The sequence below is a fragment of the Rana temporaria genome, chromosome 3, assembly GCF_905171775.1.
Source record: "Rana temporaria chromosome 3, aRanTem1.1, whole genome shotgun sequence".
Classification (NCBI taxonomy): domain Eukaryota; kingdom Metazoa; phylum Chordata; class Amphibia; order Anura; family Ranidae; genus Rana; species Rana temporaria.
This window is the reverse complement of record NC_053491.1, coordinates 210,161,576-210,180,713: the sequence shown is the minus strand read 5'-3', so window position 1 is coordinate 210,180,713 and position 19,138 is coordinate 210,161,576. Positions and strand designations below refer to the sequence as shown.

General features: G+C 43.8%; 1 protein-coding gene across 1 annotated transcript in view; it reads right to left on the bottom strand.

Moving 5' to 3' along the window:
- LOC120932076 (serine/threonine-protein phosphatase 6 regulatory ankyrin repeat subunit B-like) overlaps window positions 1-19,138 on the bottom strand; it is a 94,994-nt gene that overhangs the window by 18,923 nt on the left and 56,933 nt on the right. Inside the window, exons 6-8 of the mRNA XM_040344188.1 lie at window positions 10,753-10,964; window positions 6,688-6,768; window positions 2,414-2,491 (exon numbers count right to left, since the gene is read on the bottom strand). Coding sequence (XP_040200122.1) covers window positions 2,414-2,491; window positions 6,688-6,768; window positions 10,753-10,964 — 371 coding nt within the window. The remainder of the gene's footprint in view (window positions 1-2,413; window positions 2,492-6,687; window positions 6,769-10,752; window positions 10,965-19,138) is intronic.

Sequence of the window (19,138 nt, the reverse complement as noted above, 5' to 3'; positions counted from 1 at the left end):
AACATTATCCTCTAATACTTTAAGAGGGATGCTAGTCACGGCCCCCGTCTCTGGCAGTGCAAATTTCCATAGAAGGTAAGATGCGGCTATCTTATGAACTTATACTCTACACCTTCTTACTACAAAGATTATAACCTGTCATATCTATTTTTTAGATCCTTTGCCCTTAAGGGTTCTTTTCTACTTATCTAGTGTCCAGCAGCCCGGACCTAGTTACTAAGCCTCTGCAAGAAGTTCTCCCTTCTATGCTGTATACCTACTATTGGAATATATTGATGTTTTAATACTATATGTAAGTAACTTAGCCATTCAATATTACTACACTTATTTTGTCTGATGTCTTCCCGCCGTTCAAAAATTCTTTATCCTTTATATTTTTATTATGCATTATCATATATCCTCATCCCCACTGTGCTCATGAATGGATTGTTTTGGGCCGCTTTCACGCAGGGCCTTCCATCTGGGTCCTCGTTCTAGGACAGCCTCTATATTCATCCTGTCTTGTTCTGTTTTCTCCTTCTACCTTCTTTCCGATCTTTCTTCTTTTTTTCTGTCTGAGAGAGTGATTGGCCCTCTTCACACGCTCATCAATCTATGTATTCATTAAATTGTTTGATACCTAATTGTTTTACTACGTATGTGTCTACTTTTTTATTTCTGTCTTACAGCAAACTATACTTAAGAGACTCTGTGAAGAAGCGCTGAAAGACGCGCAAAACCGGTTGAGTCAATACATTGCAAGTTCCATCTTTCAGACAGTCTCTGTCTGAACCTCCATCATTAATACAGGGCATTCTAATTATCTAATACATTTTTAAAGTTTTTACTTTACTTTGGAAACTTTGTATTATCATGTCTGATCATTAGTCCACAATTTCCTGCTATGTTTTGGAGGCACTTTGCAATGTCTAGTTAGTTTGTTAGGTAGTTCCGTTGGAACTTCAAGTTTTTTAATTGTGAACTGTATTTTTATGTTCAAATAAACCCGATTTTAGAGAAATTTTCTCTGTGCGATTATATTCTTACCAGCATACAGTGCCTGAAAAGTCCAACAACTCGCCCCTAGTTATTTTTCTCTTCTGTCAAGAAAGGCCATAACTCCTGTATAATCACACCAATGCATATTGTTTTCCATCCTGGGAACCCCTATCTAGAAGACCACCACAATGGGCAAATTGAAGAAGATCAGTGGACCCAAAAGAGGATGTAGAAAAGGCAGAAAGGCCCTCCCAAAAATAAAAAAAGTGTCTAGTCTGTGTGTGAGTGTGTGTGGGGGGGGGCTGTTGTGTTGGTATCCTTAATGTTAGTGTAGCATTGAATGATTTATATAAAAATATGTAATGCTATGGTATCACTATCAATCAGTTTTTGTTGGAGTTGTTACAATGTAAGTGGTTTAGATTAGTTTTAGATATACAGTAGTTGCAAGATAGATATTTTGCATTTTTCTTCAAAACTATCAATATATATCGATATATGGTTATTAGTTTTTGATGGAGCTGCTAAAATTTGGGATTATTGTAAGATTTTAGTTGTTTGGTATCCTTAGGGCATCATTTACATTAAGCATGGGAAAATGTCTCTTCTATTTAGTTACAAAATAAAATGGAAATTGTGTTAATTATTAAAGTGTTTGTAAAGGATGAAGGTTTTTTTGCCTTTATGCATTTTATGCATGAAGGTAAAAAAGCATTCAGTGTACAGCATCCCCCCCAGCCCCCAGCCCCCAATACTTACCCAAGCCCTATCTTCCGCAAGCAATGTGCAAGAGATCCTCGGCTCGCCGTGGACTCTACCTCCTCTTTGGCTAAGACAGCAGCAGGAGCAAATGGCTCCCACTGCTATCTATCACAGCAGGGGAGCAAATGAGGAAAGAGAAGGGGCTGGGTTGAACCGCAGCTCTGTGTGTGAATGGACACTCAGAGCCGTTGCTCAGAAGCTAGCCTGCTCAGGTGCCCAGGTGCCCCCCATTGGAAGCTCCTTGCTCTGGGGACACTTGGCAGGAGGGAGGGGGCAGGAGCCCCAGTGGGGGACCCGAGAAGAGGAGGGTCTGGGCTGCTCTGTGCAAAACAACTGTACAGAGCAGGCAAATATCTTTAATATCACTTTAAGAGAAGATACATATTAAAATGATTGTAAAGTTTCCTGAGGTATGCATGTCATTGATTGAGCAAGAAACAGGCATTTTATGAGTATCCAAGGGCTAGGGGAGCAATAATGAGTGCCAACACCCTCAGAAAAGCTTTTAATTGTATAACACTTATACAATGTGTTAGTACTGTATACTAGAGAGGGTCTGCCAGTGAATATATGTCTTTGGGTTATCACCACTTTAAGAGTGTGACCTCAGCGGCACATTTAAAATAAGATGACTTATGCACAATTGACATATGACTTATAATGTAATGGTCACCTGTCCCCTCTTTTATCACAGATGTTCACATCCAAGCCATTGCTTAAAAGGTATTCAACACTTTCTAGGTTATTTTTCCTGTAGATATGAAGATGAAAAGTGTTAGATTTTGATTTAAGTGATAAAATCTATCCTATCAAGAAAAATAAAGCAGACTTTAATGTACAGCTTGAAAATGCAAATGTAAGTTAATTTACCATGCACAAGAATGTAAAATAATGATATAAATATTCAGAGATTTTCCAAAGATTTACGAGAGTGCAGAATTCTTCCAAGTGATAATACAGTGCTCAGCATAAATGAGTACACCCCTTTTATAAAGTAAGATTTTATTCAATATCTCAATATGAACACAAGAACAATTTCCAAAATTTTGACTAAACTGAGTTTTATAGAATATTTGTTTAGCTCATTACATGAAAGTAAGGTTAATAATATAACTTAGATTACAAAATCTTCATTTTTACTCAAATTATTTGATGCAAAAATGAATACACCCCACAACCAAAACGAATACATCAAGTATTGTGTATGACCTCCATGCTTTGTAAGGACCGCATTGAGTCTTCTAGGCATGGAATGAACAAGTTGGCAACATATTGTAACATCTAACTTTTTCCATTCTTCATGAACTACCTCTTTAGAGCCTGGATGCTGGATGGAGAGTGATGCTAAACTTGTCTCTTCAGAATATCCCATAGATGTTTGATCACTTTCCCCCTGTTCTTCTTCAGAAATGCAACAGTGGCCTTAGATGTGCGTTTTGGTCATCTTGGAAAAGTGCACGACGACCAAGGGCAGGGAGTGATGGTAGCATCTTCTTTTTCAATATAGAACAGTACATCTGTGAATGATACCATCAATGAAATGCAGCTCCCCGACTCCAGCAGCACTTATGTAGCCCCACAGAAGGAAACTGCCACCACCATGTTTCACTGTAGGCACCATGCATTTTTCTTTGTACCCCTCACCTTTGCGACATCATACAATTTTGAAGCCATCAGTTCCAAAAACATTTATCTTGGTCTCATCACTCCAGAGTACAAAGTCCCAATAGTCTTTGTCTTATTCAGCATGGGCCCTGGCAAAATCTAGGCAGGCTTTTTTGTGCATGGGCTTTAGGAAAGGCTTCCTTAGTGGAAGACAACCACGCATGCCATTCCTCTGCAGTGTATGCCCTATTGTCACGGGAAGCAATCACCCCAGTTTGGCGTTTTACTTCTTTAGCTAACTGCAGTGAACTTGCATGGCAATTTTTTTCAACCCTTCTCATCATTATTTGTTTTACTATTAATGGCGGCGATCAGCAATTTTTATCAGGACTGCGCAATTGCAATGGACAGATCGGACACTTTTGATACTATTTTGGGACCATATACATTTAATCAGCGATCAGAGCTACAAATAGCCACTGATTACTGTATAAATGAAACTGACAGAGAAGAGGTTAATACTAGGGGGCAATCAAGGGGTTATAAACCTTTGTGTTTTTTCACCTTAATGCATCCTATGCAACTAGGTGAAAAAACACCAATCAGTGTCCGGCCCCCCAGCCCCCCCCCACGTTTTACTTACCTGAGCCCCAGACTTTCCATGGGCGCGTTCCCACGCTGCTCTCTCTACGGCTTCTCGGCTCTTCAATGGATAGATTGATAGCAGCACAGCCATTGGCTCCTGCTGCTGTCAATCAAATCCAATGACGCGGCCACCAGGGGTGGGGCCGAGTCATACACTCAGCGGATATGGATGCCGAGTGTATGACAGGGGAGTGCGCACGCAAGGAGAGAGCTCCCCAGATGGCTTCCCAGAGGAGGTTTGCTATTGCGGGGGGGGGGGGGAGCCACGAGAGCCACCGTGGGACCCCAGAACAGGTGGATCAGGGCCACTCTGTGCAAAATGAGCTGCACAGTGGAGGAGTAAGCATGACATGTTTGTTATTAAAAAAAATAAAAAAAACACTGAACCTTTACCGGGACTGACTAGGGGAGGAGACCGTTCAGTGTTCATACTTAGTATGAACACACAATCGGTCTCCTCTCCCCTGAGAGAACTGTGATTTGTGTGTTTACACACACAGATCACGCTTCTCGCTTTGTGGGTGATTGTGGGTGCCCGGCGGTCATCGTGCCCGCCGGGCACATGCATCGGCTCTGGGGACATGCGACAGGCGTGTGCGGACCTGCTGTGACATCTTAAAAGAGTGATGTACAGCTACAGCGATTGGCGCAGCCGTGCCAACCTGCCGCACTATAACTGCGGCGGCTGGTCGGCTAGCGGTTAACAAATCTTGGTTGCAAACAATGGGCCGCATTTGTGGGAGTATTTTGTAGTATTATGTCCCATAGAAAATGTTGATTCTGAAAGTTTTTTGACAAATCTGTTGGGGTGTACTCATTTATGCTGAGCAATGTATAAAATAAATGGTTCTAGGCTTGTCACAACTTATCTAAACATAGCTAGGAATCAATACCAATGGTATCTTCTCAGATCTGTTTTCTTTTACAGGGTTTTAAAGAAGAACTAAGTAAACTTCTTTCTGTATACTATGTCATTATTGGCGCAAAGGTTAAAAGCTTGTAATGCTAGAGCTTGGCCACCCCCTTCTGTCTCTCACACATTTATATTACCCAATGAGGCAGTCCACTGATGGACCAATAGGAATGTGTAAAAGGCAGGTGAGATCAGTCCAGATGCAATACTTCTATATACACTCACTGGCCACTTAAATAGGTACATCTGTTCAATTGCTTGGTAACACAAATTGCTAATCAAATGGCAGCAACTCAATGCATTTAGGCATTTAGGTGCGGTAAAGAAGACTTGCTGAAGCTCAAACCGAGCATCATAATGGGGAAGAAAGGGGATTTAAGTGACTTTGAATGTGTACCCAATAAAGTGGCTGGTGAGTGTATATCATATCATTAGGTATTATATTGTATATACTGCACTGTATATATATATATATATATATATATAAATATATATATATATATATATATATATATATATATATATATATATATATATATATATATATCACACACACACACACCTTGCCTCTTAACTTATTAATTTTAATAAATTCATATTATTTAAAGTAGAATGTAACCATTGGCGGGGTGTGGCCAGAATTTGCCATAATGTGGAAATATGCATACATGTATATTATGGCACACTTACTTCCGGGTCTTCCCTCCTCCAGCAATATGAGGTGTGAGCTCCATGCATTCACTCCATCTTTGTCAGTGCCTATTTTCTTGTTCTTGGGGGTCTGTCATATTCTTAGTTTGCCTGGCATGCCCAGATGATGTAACTCCTGCACATGCATGCTGGATTTACAATCTTGGTACCAGGCTCCATTCCAACAATTCCTATAAAATGTTGGGAATGACCTGGGGCTACATACTGTACTGTGTGTGTAGTAGTCAGTGTACAAATAAAAAAAAATGCCAGCGGGTGCGTAAATACAGTAACTTACTTCTACCCTCTCTGCTGGCAAATTTTGGTCTTTAAAATGTATTTTCTCTTCAAAGCCTAAAGCCTCGTACACATGATCGAATTTTCCGCAGACAACAAGTTTGACTTTTGTCCAAAAAGCGTGTGACTGGATTTTGTCTTGCATACGGCACACAAATGTAGTGACGCACTAGACCTACTACGTGTTTTTTCAGCTCTTTAGCCCCACCCTTCGTGCACCTTCTGCTAGTGTTGTGTTTGGTGAGCATTGCGGAAAATCTGACAACAATTGTCCGAAGGAGCATACAAACAGTTGGATTTTCTACCAAAAGGCTGTCAACACACATTTCCCATTGGAAAATCTGATTGTGTGTTCGAGGCTTAAGTTTACTTTAATTCGCTCATTATCCATTTAGATATCACTTTTCATTCACAGAAGCTACCGGCTTTATGACTGGCGGAGCTGAGCGGCAAGGGTGAGCATAGTCGGGCATTTCCGATGAGTGTGCCACACCGATCACACTCTGTAAAGTGTGGTACATTTAGAAATTCCCACCACTTCCTATTTTTCCCCAGGGGAATTTTGGAAGATTGATGTCAACAGTTTACCAAAAAACCTTATCTGCCCAGCGAAACAAGAGGGCTGCAGGCTGAGCTTGGAGGAGGCCTGATGAAATAAATCTCCTTATATGCATTTGGAATACCTAGGCAGCTTTAAAACAGGAAGTGTTTTATATTTTATATTTATCTTCACAACATAACAATTGTTGAACAGTTGTTTTTTATTTTTAAAAATGAAGGAAAGGTGATAGACTTACTTGTCATCTTTATTGCACACCATGTCAAGTAATAGTTCAATATCTTCCCTATCTTTTAACAGAAAACCATTTGAAATCAACCTGAAAAAAGTGGTCATAACAATGAAAAATAGTATATATTTGATAGATAGTTTATATTTTACAAGATAAATGGCCATGAGTGCAAGAGACAATCAAAGCAAATTAGTGTTTATTTATGAAAACTCTAACACAATTAAACAGAGCTTTAAGTGAAGCTGTTGCCCAGAGCAACCACAAAGTTGTCATCTTTCATTTTCCAGGAAAGTGCACCAAGAAATCTAATTATTAAGGTCAGCAGCTCAATTTTGGTTCCATTTTATATTGTTTTAATTTGAATTAATTAATTTATCCTTAATATGTAAACTGTGATGGATATATAATCATAATAGTTGGTTTGCATCAGCACACTTTCACATGCTTCCAGAAGACTTATCGCTAACCCTATAAGTCTGCATGAATTAAATGCTGGAGTGCCACAAGTCCAACTGTATTTTTCATTATAGAAAAAGCAGACATTGCCCTAAAATTTGGATGCTTTTGAGTAGGTATCCACCAACTGATTTGCTCAATTTTGCTGAATACGAGAAGGATCCATTGGATGCCTTGTAAAACCTAGTAAAACCTGTAAAAAACTAGGTGCCCTAGCTACTAATTCAAACATGTAGCTTTTGTGTTCACGGTTGCTAAGCAAACCTTAGGAAAACCATGAAAATCTGTTTTTCTAATGGCAAAACAAGTTAAGGTGTCATGTACGTGATTAATGAGAAATGTTCTGTGATACTAAACAACTCTGGGCTAGATTCAGCATTGATTTACACCGTCGTATCTATAGATATGCCGCGTAAATTCAAAGCTGCACCGGCGTATCTTCTTTCTGTATTCAGAAAGCAAGATACGCTGAAATTAGCCTAAGATCCGACTGGCGTAAGTCTCTTACACCGTCGTATCTTAGGGTGCATATTTACGCTGGCCACTAGGTGGCGCTTCTGTCGTTTTGGGCGTAGAATATGCAAATGACCTAGATACGCCGATTCACAAACGTACTTGCGCCCGCCGGAATTTTGCGTAAGGCTTTTCCGGCATAACGTTGCTCCTGCTTCTATGAGGCGTACGCAATGTTAAGCATGGACGTCGTTCCCGCGTCAAATTTTGAATTTTTTACGTTGTTTGCGTAAGTCGTTCTCGAATAGGGCTGTACGTAATTTACGTTCACATCGAAACCAATACGTCCTTGCGGCGTACTTTGGAGCAATGCACACTGGGATATGTACACGGAAGGCGCATGCGCCGTTTGTAAAAAACGGCAATCACGTCGGGTCACCACCCATTTACATAAAACACGCCCCCTTATACTCATTTGAATTAGGCGTGCTTACGCCGGCCCCATTTACGCTACGCCGCCTGATTTACGACAGCGTATCGTAAATACGATACGCTACGCCGCCGTAACAATGCGCCCGGCTACCTGAATCTAGCCCTCTGTCTACATTTCAAAAGGTCTGGACACCATGGGTAATGCATTACATGCCTCCAAACTTTGACCAAACATTGTTCATTATCTGTTGAGTTCTTTCTGGAGCTTGCATTTTGTAAGACTACACCATCCCAATTAATCCCACCCTTCCCACTTTTCTCTTGACCCCCCCCCCCTTCCTTCCTCTTCCCACTCCTACTCCTCTTTTCCAACTCTCTTCTTGTCTTGATCTTCTACTTATTGTAATTTTTCCCTCTTTCTGCACCTTGATATTTATTCCATACTAGGTACGTCATTCGCACTCCTGGGCGGTGCTGTGGTTGGATACAGCACCGGTCTTCAGGTCTAAGCCAATGATTTTTGGCCTGGACCTGCTGATAATTTCTGCTGAATCACAGATTAGCCTGTGTCTGTTTTTACAAAACATAGGCACAGGAAATTACGTGATCTAGGCACAGGAAATTATGTGATCTAGACCCCTATGGTTCAAGATAGAGAAAAGATTGTTCACAGTAAGTCAAAACAGCACACAGTCACAGTAAAAACACATTTTGGCATATTTTAACCCCCTGCTCACCCAGGGTTAACCCTTTCACTGCCCTGTCACTAGTGTCTTTAATACAGTGTATATATATTTTTTTATGCCCCATGTTGGCATGGTGTCCACCTTAGCATTTGCAGTGGCAAAGCGGTATAGGACTGGCCAGAAGAGGGAATACTTTGACCCAATTCGTCAGCTTAAACATGTAATACAATATATGTGAACTAAATATCCTTGTTTTTCATTGCATAGTTTGATGGGAATGGTGTAGCAGTGTGCAGAGGGTCCATCAAGAATTTATATATATTTTTTACTGATCACTGTATTAGTGTCACAGGCGATGTCAGATAGCGTTAGCATCAGTTAGCATCAGATTGCCCACCACATATTCACCATCACATCTAACCCTTTGATTGCCAACAACACTATCACAGACATATTATAAACCTCCATTACTAGCATAGGGGGTTATTTACGAAAAGGCAAATCCACTTTGCACTATATCCAGATGCAGTTAGCTGGCTGCATGAGAGACCTTTTAGAACTATAGATCATAATTCACAAGACCCTGAGGTAAGCCAGAAGCGTGCACCTTCACCACACAGCCTGTCTGAATGGTCTCCCTTTCCTACTTCAACCAACCTGTAATGAACACTCTTCTTAATGAGATGCTGCTCTCTCTTTATTACTCCATGCATGCAGATATTCTAGCACTAAACAAACAGTTCTCCAGTGAAGTGTGTTCAATGGTAGATAGAGTGCCCAACATAGGAGAGTCTCTGGGGGAAATGACTACCACTATTGAAGACCTAATAGAGGCACACAATGAGTGTTTAGAAGAACGTACATGGACTAAAGCTAAAAATCGCTGACCTAGAGGACCGCTCTACGAGGAACAACATTAAACTTAGAGGGATACTTGAATATATGCAGTCAGCAAACCAAAAAAATTACGCTATTCACAATTCTATTACCTGAAACAATAGCATTACAGCTTACTATCGATCGCGTTCACTGAGTACCAAAACCATCATTCCTTCCAAACACAGTCAACCGTAATGTTTTACTGAGAGTCCATTTTTACCATGTAAAGAAACAAATTCTGGGTAAATCACTCTCTGTGACAGCTACCGAGCCCATATAACACTATTCAAATGTACGTTGATTTATCCAAATACATGCTAGATATTAGGAGACAGCTCTCAATTTCCAAAGCACCTTGTGACCAAGAAATAGAGTATAAATGGAAACAACCTTCCAAGCTTTCCATTGACAGGAATGACACCTCATATGCCATAGCCTTAGTGGAGGCAGGCTTAGCCTTACTGAATACCTGGAACATAATCTCGAACCAGTACCAAAATATCAGTTCTGAGCAGAGAGGTGTTTTTTTATCTTTCTCTGGGTTTTGTAACGCCAGTTTAGGGTTTAGGATCTGGAGCCCAGAGACTTCAAAGTGCCTTCGGTGGGAAGAAGTCTCCAACCCAGTGTCCAGGTTTTGGAAAGGACCAGCTTCGTCATAGCTCAGGGCTCCATCCGAGAGACTGGAGGTCTCCCTTCCCTTAATGTATGCAGTTAAATCAAAGTATGCGCACAAATGTGCAAGGCTCGAGGTCAGATCTTCTTTTAGGAGCATGTCTAAAAGTATTTGTGACATCAACATATCAGTCATTATTTTGCTCTTGTTATTTAGGAAATGAGCAGTCTATAGCTGCACTGTGGCAACCCTTGGCTGTTATTGTCCATAAATACATAAATTACTTCTAAAACATAATTTCTATCTTTTGCTCATAGCAGGAATCCAATGCTTAGGTTATTTATTAAAGTCCTTCTTCTTGCATCTTAAACTTCCAGTGTTTTTGAGGACCACATTATCCATATTTACTCTACCTAAATGTGGTATACACAACATGTGTGATCTAATTTATTCACCTTGGAAGGGGCGGGCTGTGTTTTAGAACCTTTGGGGAAGGACTGGCTGCTGTCATTTTGTTTGTTGATGTTTGATTTTGGATTGTTTTGCTCTTACCATTTTGTACATTCCAGATGTCCATTAGACAAAGCCAGGTAAGGCAGACTTGGGGTGTCCCTTTCATAGCTATGCTTATTGATAAACTCAGTTTCTTTGATGCCGGATTCGAATACTGCCTGGATAGCATTGTGCCGTCCTTGTATAGCAGCACAGTGAACTGGGAGGAGTCCCTTTTTGTTGCATTTTCTTGTGGACCCTCCTTGGGAAAACTGTAAAAGAAAATATTTTAAGATAATGCTATAATTGCTTGCTAAAGCACATTTCTACGATTGATGAACAATGCACTGTCATCCAAATATATCCCTAAATGCAGGACTGAATTTGGACATCCTTCTACACTTGGCTCATGTAAACAATTATGCATTTTTGTACAGGTCTCACCCCATTTATGTTAGGATTTCAAAAACTAAAGTAAGACGATCCTGCTAGAAACACCATACTGTCTATTTTAAATGCAAAGCTGAAAAAAAGAGAGAAAGGAGGGATTGTAAACTGAGCCGCATAGTTTGGTAACTCCTGTCAGCAAACAGATTTTCTTGATTTACCTACACATGTTGAAAGGTAGCCATACAACAACTAAAAGCTACACATTGTAAATGTTGTGGCCTGGTGCTGCCCCCCCATTTCTCTGTTGTTCTATATTAACACAGATTTAAGAGAAATGTAATTTATTTACTTTTATTTATACATGTTTAACAACTTCAGCCGCAGAAGGATTTACCCACAAGGCCATTTTTTGCACCCCTTCGCTTTAACTGATAATTGCACGGTCACGCAATGTTGTACAAAAACAAAATTTATGTCCTTTTTTCCCCACAAATACAGCTTTCTTTTGGTGATATTTGATGACCTCTCCGGGTTTTCTTTCTTGCTCTATAAACAAAAAAAACGTAAATTTTGAAGAAAAAAAAAACCTTTTCTTTTACTTTTTGCTAAAATAAATATCCAAAAAAAAAAAATTCTTCATCAGTTTAGGCCAATATGTATTCTTCTACATATTTTGATTCACAAAGCACTTGCCTGTAAAGTTGCGGCGGCGTAGCGTAAATCCTCCGGCGCAAGCCCGCCTAATTCAAATGATCCGGCTAGGGGGCGTGGATCATTTAAATTAGGCGCGTTCCCGCGCTGAACGTACTGCACATGCACCGTCCCTAAAATTTCCCGACGCGCATTGCACTAAATGACGTCGCAAGGACGTCATTGGTTTCGACGTTAACGTAAATGGCGTCCAGCGCCATTCACGGACGACTTACGCAAACAACGTAAATTTTCAAATTTCGACGCGGGAACGACAGCCATACTTAACATTTACTGCGCCTCATATACCCAGGGGCAACTTTACGCGTTGCAAATCTTACGTAAACGTCGTAACTTCACTGCGTCGGTCGGGCGTACGTTCGGGAATTCGCATATTTTGCTAATTTGCACACTCGATCGGGAAAATGACGTCGGCGACACCTAGCGGCGAAAAAAATATGCATTTAAGATCCGACAGCGTAATAGCCTTACGCCTGTCGGATCTAATGGTTATCTATGTGTAACTGATTCTATGAATCAGGCGCATAGATACGACGGGCGGACTGAGGCCCCGTACACACGAGAGGATTATCCGCTGGAAACAGTCCTCCGGACCGTTCCCGCGGATAAATCCTCTGGCGGATTTTGATCTGATGGTTGTACTAACCATCAGATCGAAATCCGCGCGGAATCCATCCGCGGTGACGTGTCGCGCCGTCGCCGCGATGATGACGCGGCGACGTGCGCGACGCTGGAAGATAAAGACTTCCCACGCATGCGTCGAATCATTACGACGCATGCGAGGGAGGTGATCGGACGGATTGATCCGGTGAGTCTGTACAGACCACCGGATCAATCCGATGGACAGGATTCCAGCGGATGGATTTCTTAGCATGCTAAGAAATTTTTATCCGCTGGAAATCCATCGGCCCGAAAAAAATCCGTGGATAAATATCCGCTGGGCCGTACACACCACAGGATCTAAAACAACATTCTCCAAAAATTTCTAGAGACGTGTTTTTGTCTGTAGGTGGAGTATTATTTTAATTAGGGGGCAGTGCATGCATGTGTAGGCGTGGTGATTGGCGTGGTTTAAACTATGCTAAATGTTGGGTGTGGCTTAAAGAGGGTGTGATTAAATCGAGTCTGAAATTAGTCTGAAAAAGAGAGGGAGATTTAATTTGGGTAGCATGACCGCGCAATTGTCATTCAAAATGCGAGAGCAGTGAAAGCTGGAAATTGGTTTGGGAAGGAAGGGGGTGAAAGTGCCCGGTATTGAAATGGTATTGAAATGGGCACCACCCCCCCCCCCCCAGTCATGCGTATGGCCCCCTTGCAGGACGCTGGATGCATGAATTTTTATGGGGTGATTGAAGCACGTTATTATAGCCAGATGCTCCAATAGGCTTCAAAATATGGTGGCCTTGGGACACAGAGCACTGCGAACCGAGCCCACCCAGTTGTGTGGCAAAAGCATATGAATGTTCGTTATTTTAACACTGAATCTCCTCCCCGTCAATCAGAAAGTAGGTCTGAGACACGTTTCCCGATTGACCAAAAGGAGAACCGTTCCGATTGGCCACAGAGGAGGAGGGAGGAGGCAAAAGCCGCAGGGGAAGGGGAAGCCGCAGGAGAAGTGAAAGCCATCGTGATGCCCGCAGAGGAGAGCAGGGGAAGAGGAAGCCGCCCGTGATGCCTGCCATAGATGGGGTAAGTGTTCCGGACCTGACCAACCGGACCGGAGGGGGGGTGTTATGTGGTTTGCCGCCCTCCCCCAAAAAAACACAAAAAACACTAGTCGCCACTGAAAAGAAAATAAGAAAGGGAGTGGAAGAGAGAAAAAAAGGAAGCGAGAAAGAAAAAGTGGAAGGGAGAGAAAGAAAAAGAGAGATAGGTAGGGAAGGAGAGAAGGAAAGAAAGAGGGATGGAGGGACAGCAGGCCCAGATATTATACTACAATAGAAATAGGTGTATGACAGAAAGTTTAACAATCGGCAGATAAAGACACCCCAAGCACCATCCCCCCAGGCAGATCCCATCAAACAGATACAATAGATAGTCGGAGAGTGTGCAGACATGCTACAGGAGATGATCAGAGACTGCGGACATGATACAAGAGATGGTCAGATAGTGTGCAGTCATGCTACAGGAAATGTTCAGAAACTGTGGACATGATACAAGAGATGGTCAGAGAGTGTGCTGGCATGATACAAGAGATAGTCAGAGACTGTGGACATGATACAAGAGATGATCAGAGGCTGTGGACATGATACAAGAGATGGTCAGAGACTACAGACATGGCACAAGAGATGGTCAGATAGTGTGCAGTCATGCTACAGGAAATGTTCAGAAACTGTGGGCATGATACAAGAGATAGTCAGAGACTGTGGACATGATACAAGACATGGTCAGAGACTGTGGACATGATACAAGATATAGTTAGAGACTGTGGCCATACTACAGGTGACTGTCAGAGACTGCAGACATTGTACAGGAGATGGTGAGAGACTGCAAACCTACTGCAAGAGATGGTGTCAGATTGTGGACATTATAGAGATGGTCAGAGATTGAGGACAAAGCTGATAGCAGAGGCTTCTCACATGGCCATGAATGTGTGCAATGTTCTGTATATGGGAGAGGGATATCAGTGAGTTAAGTACACTACACCGGTCAGTGCAGTTTGCTCAAATATCCCGTGCAATCTGTGAGTGTTTGCAAATATGCTCTTGTCCTCCTGGCTCCAGACTCTTTCTCTGGTAGTGCTCCCAGCTAAGCCCAGCTATGACCAGGATATCTTCCAAAAGTAAGAACTCCTGAGGCTTCTCTTCTCTGTCTCTGCCCCATGGGCAGAGCCCCCAGTATACAGGTCACCTCCAGCAGGCTGGACCCTATAACTTTGCATGCTGGCTGCCAGGCCTCATAATATTTATAGGCTCTCAAGCCACCTGCTGGACAACCCTCTCCAGTCATTGGCCCAAGACCCATAAATATTAAGGTTGCTTGTTCTGCTCTCCCTCCCACTATACTTCCAAAACTCTCCAGAAGACAGGGGAAAGTAGCAGAACAGCAGCCTGTGTGACACTGAACAGCCCAAAGCAATCAACCCCTGCTCCTCGAATTACAGAGGAGCTAAATAAATTTACCCAGCAGCCTACTCTAAACTAAATGGGTGCTACTCTACTATAGGGATCTCTATAGTGGCTCAATCCCAATGCTTAAATGGTAAACAACCCTAGGGCAAAAATGTAAAATGTAAACGTGAGGAACCACAATGCATTGCAATATTCAGTAGTTGCTCTATGTGTGGTGTGTTGTCAGTTCTTTATAATTATAATAGCAACAAAAATAATCATAATAATAGTAGTACAATGTAATTATAAAAATAATGTAATATAACTTTAATGTTCTCTGTTATATACCAGTCAAAGAGCAAAATGTCTTTGCATGAGACTTTAGAATGAGTAAAATAAAAATAAAATCACCTCCATTTTGAGTTTGGAATATAAGAGACCACTCTGCATGACAATAATATAAAAGAGACACTGTATTATATAGTTATGTTTTGTCTAATGGTGACATAAAACTTTACCAACCTTCTTGAAAGGGAAAATTATGATAATGCTGTGCCATGATTTTCCATTCCGAATATCACAGTTTTATTTTCAATATGAATCCTGTTGCTATGCAGCATATCTTTCATCTATATTGTGTAATGTAAAAAGTCTTTATTGCATTTAGCACTTTTTTTTTGGAGGAACATTGCTTTTAATTTTAAACCACTTAAATTATTCATAATTCACGAATGCAGTATGCCATCGAATCAAATCAAGTAGGGATTAGTCTAATAATGACAGTGTGCCTTTAGACTGAAATTTATTCAGAGCCCTAAAAAGTTCTAGCTAAATTTATTTGGGACTATTGTGTTACCATATGCAGTCTACACATCAGAAAAGTCAATGTTGCTTGGTTCATTATTTTTTTTGTTACTTTCATTTGAATATATATATATATAAACAAAACTTTATAGCAAAGCCCACACCCTGCTGGTGTACATACCTTGCTCTCTGCCACATGCCCCGATATATGCCCCATGCCCTAATGTCTGCCCATGCCCTGCTCTGTGCCCCCATGCCCTGCTGTCTGCTCCCATGCCTTGCTCTTTGCCCCATGCCCTATTCTGCCCCCATGCTCTGATGTCTGCCCCCATGCCCTGTTGTCTGCCCCATTCTCTGATGTCTACCCAATGCCCTGCTCCGTGCCTCCATGCCCTGATGTCTGCCCCCATGCCTTGCTCTTTGCCTCATGCTCTGATGTGTGCCCCTATGCCCTGCTCTGCGCCCCCATGCCCTGCTCTGCGCCCTCATGCCCTGATGTGTGCCCCCATGCCCCGATGTGTGCCCCATGCCCGATGTGTGCCCCCATGCCCTGCTCTGCTCCCCCATGCCCTGATGTGTGACCCCATGCCCTGCCCTGTGCCCCCATGCCCTGCCCTGTACCCCCATGCCCTGCTGCCTGCCCCATGCCCTTCTGTTTGCCCCCATGATGTGTCCTGTGATGTGTCCCATGATCTACTGTGTGCCCCGTGATATGCCCTACTTTGTGCCCCATGATGTGCTCTTCTGTGTACCCCATGCCCTACTATGTGTCCCACTGTGTGCCCAATTCCCTTTGGCCCTTTGATGTGTCCTGAGCCCCCATGCCCTGCTGTCTGCCCCATGTCCCACTCTGTGCCCCCATGCCCTGCTGTCTACCCTATGCCCTGCTCCGTGCCCCCGTGTCTGCCCCATGCCCTGTCTGCCCCCATGCCCTGCTCTTTGCCCCATGCTCTACTCTTTGCTCCCATGCTCTGATGTGTGCCCCCATGCCCTGCTGTCTGCCCCATGCCCTGATGTCTTTCCCATGCTCTGATGTCTACCCCATGCCATACTCTGTGCCCCCATGCCCTGCTAGCTACCCTATGCCCTGCTGTGTGCCCCCATGCCCTGATGTCTGTCCCATGCACTGCTCTATGCCCTCATGCCCTGATGTCTGCTCCATGCTCTGATGTCTACCCCATATCATGCTCTGTGCCCCCTTGCCCTGCTGTCTACTCTATGCCCTGCTCTGTGCCCCCATGCCCTGCTGTGTGCCCCATGCCCTGATGTCTACCCCATGTACTTCTATGTGCCCCCATGCCCTGATGTCTGCCCCACACCCTGCTCTGTGCCCCATGCCCAGCTTTCTACCCCATGCTCTGATGTGTGCCCCCATGCCCTGCTGTCTGCCCCATGGCCTACTCTGTGCCCCCATTCCCTAAAGTCTTCGCCATGCTCTGATGTCTACCCAATGCCCTTCTCCAAGCCCCCCATACCCTACTGTCTGCCCCCATGCCCTGCTGTTTGCCCCATGCCCTGCTCTGTGCCCCATGCTCTGCTCTGTGCCCCCCATGCCCTGCTGTCGACCCCATGAACTGCTCTTTGCCCCCATGCCCTGATGTGTACCTCCATGCCCTGATGTGTGCCCCATGCCCCGCTCTTTGCCCCCATGCCCTGATGTGTACCCCCATGCCTTGCTCCGTGCCCCATGCCCTGCTGCCTGCCCCCATGCCCCGCAGTGTGCCCCCATGATGTGTGTGGGTGTGGCTTGAGTGTGGGCAGGGATACAGGGGGCCCCATGATCTCCTGTTGCCCGGGGGCCCCATAAGTTGTCATTCCGCCCCTGCCCATAGCGTTTTACTTTTAGGTCAGAAAAATTATTTTGGTCTCATCTGACCAGAGCACCTTCTTCCACATATTTGCTGTGTCCCCCACATGGCTTCTCGCAAACTGCATACAGAAATTCTTATGGCTTTCTTTCAACAATGGCTTTCTTCCTGCCACTCTTCCATAAAGGCCATATTTGTGGAGTGCACAACTAACAGTTTCAGATTCTCCCACCTGAGCTGTGGATCTCTGCAGCTTTCCAGAGTTACCATGGGACTCTTTGCTGATTCTCTGATTAATACTATCCTTGCCCGGCCTGTCAGTTTAGTTGGATGACCATGTCTTGGTAGGTTTGCAGTTGTGCCATACTCTTTCCCTTTTCGAATGATGAATTGAACAGTGCTCAGTGAGATGTTCAAAGCATTTGAGGGCTTCACAGAACAGCTGCATTTGTACTGAGATTAAATTACACACAGGTGGACTCTATTTACTAATTAGGTGACTTTTGAAGGCAATTGGTTCCTCTACATTTTAGTTAGGAGTATCAGAGTAAAGGGGGCTGCGATACGGGGTGTGGCCTAATGATGGCGGAGTAGAGAGCACGCTAGTTCCAGAGCTCCTCTGACCTCCATCCCCCTCCGGATTGCATATGAAAACGGACGGACAAACTATGGACTAAAATTGTGTTCCCTACCCGACAGAGTGGAAGGGTGTGCTACGAGGCAGTTCCCGAGACCTAAGCGGTGCACTGGGGATGAAGAAGGAGGAGGGGAGACTCACTAGAGCCCGTGTCCAGGCGGAGATACAGCAGTACTTCCCTCAGACAAGAGCTGTGGCGAACCGGATTCGCGCGTCGGAGTCACGTGGGAATGCGGAAGTGAGCGGTGCGGCAGTGTCTGTACACACGGAGACGGAGGAACGAGGAGAGCCCCCCTTAGCTGTGGTCGCTGCAGACGTCGGTGGAACAGGAGTGGAGGGAGCTTGCAGCCCGTGTCCCGAGGAGCGGCGGCCGCTCATGATGGAATTACAGCACGGAGGGCAAGGTCCAGAGCTGGGGTCATTGAGAGAACTACTTCTAACCCTGCCAACGCGAGCAGACATACTCGCACTCCCCACACGGGCAGAGATGGAGGCCCTGGTGCTGCGGATGGAGGAAGCCCACCGGAGAGAATTGGAGTCAGTTCAAGTGGAAGTGCAACTCTTGACAGATAAGTTGACTAATGTTGAACTGGAGGGGGGTATGTTGGAAAAACGGGTGGCGAAATTAGAACAAACCCAGAGTATACAATCACTACAAGTAGATCTTATACAGCTAAAAATGGAGGAAATTGAAGATCGAAGTAGGCGCAAGAATCTGAGGTTTAGGGGGGTACCTGAAACAGTTGGGAAAGAGTCGCTGCAGCAGTACATAGAATCAATATGTCACCAACTAGTGGGAGCATCCCTATCCCACCCTTTGGATTTTGAGCGACTACATAGAACATTGGGACCCCCATCATTAGACCCAAACAGACCAAGGGATGTGATTGGCTGCTTTTTCCACCTCTAACATAAAGAACTGGTGAGCCGTAAGGCGTGGGAGGCAGGAGGAATCCTATATGAAGGATCCCGGATTCAGATATTGCCAGACCTCTCCCGAGCTACCCTCCAAAGAAGGTCTATGCTACGCCTGGTACTAGATAAAA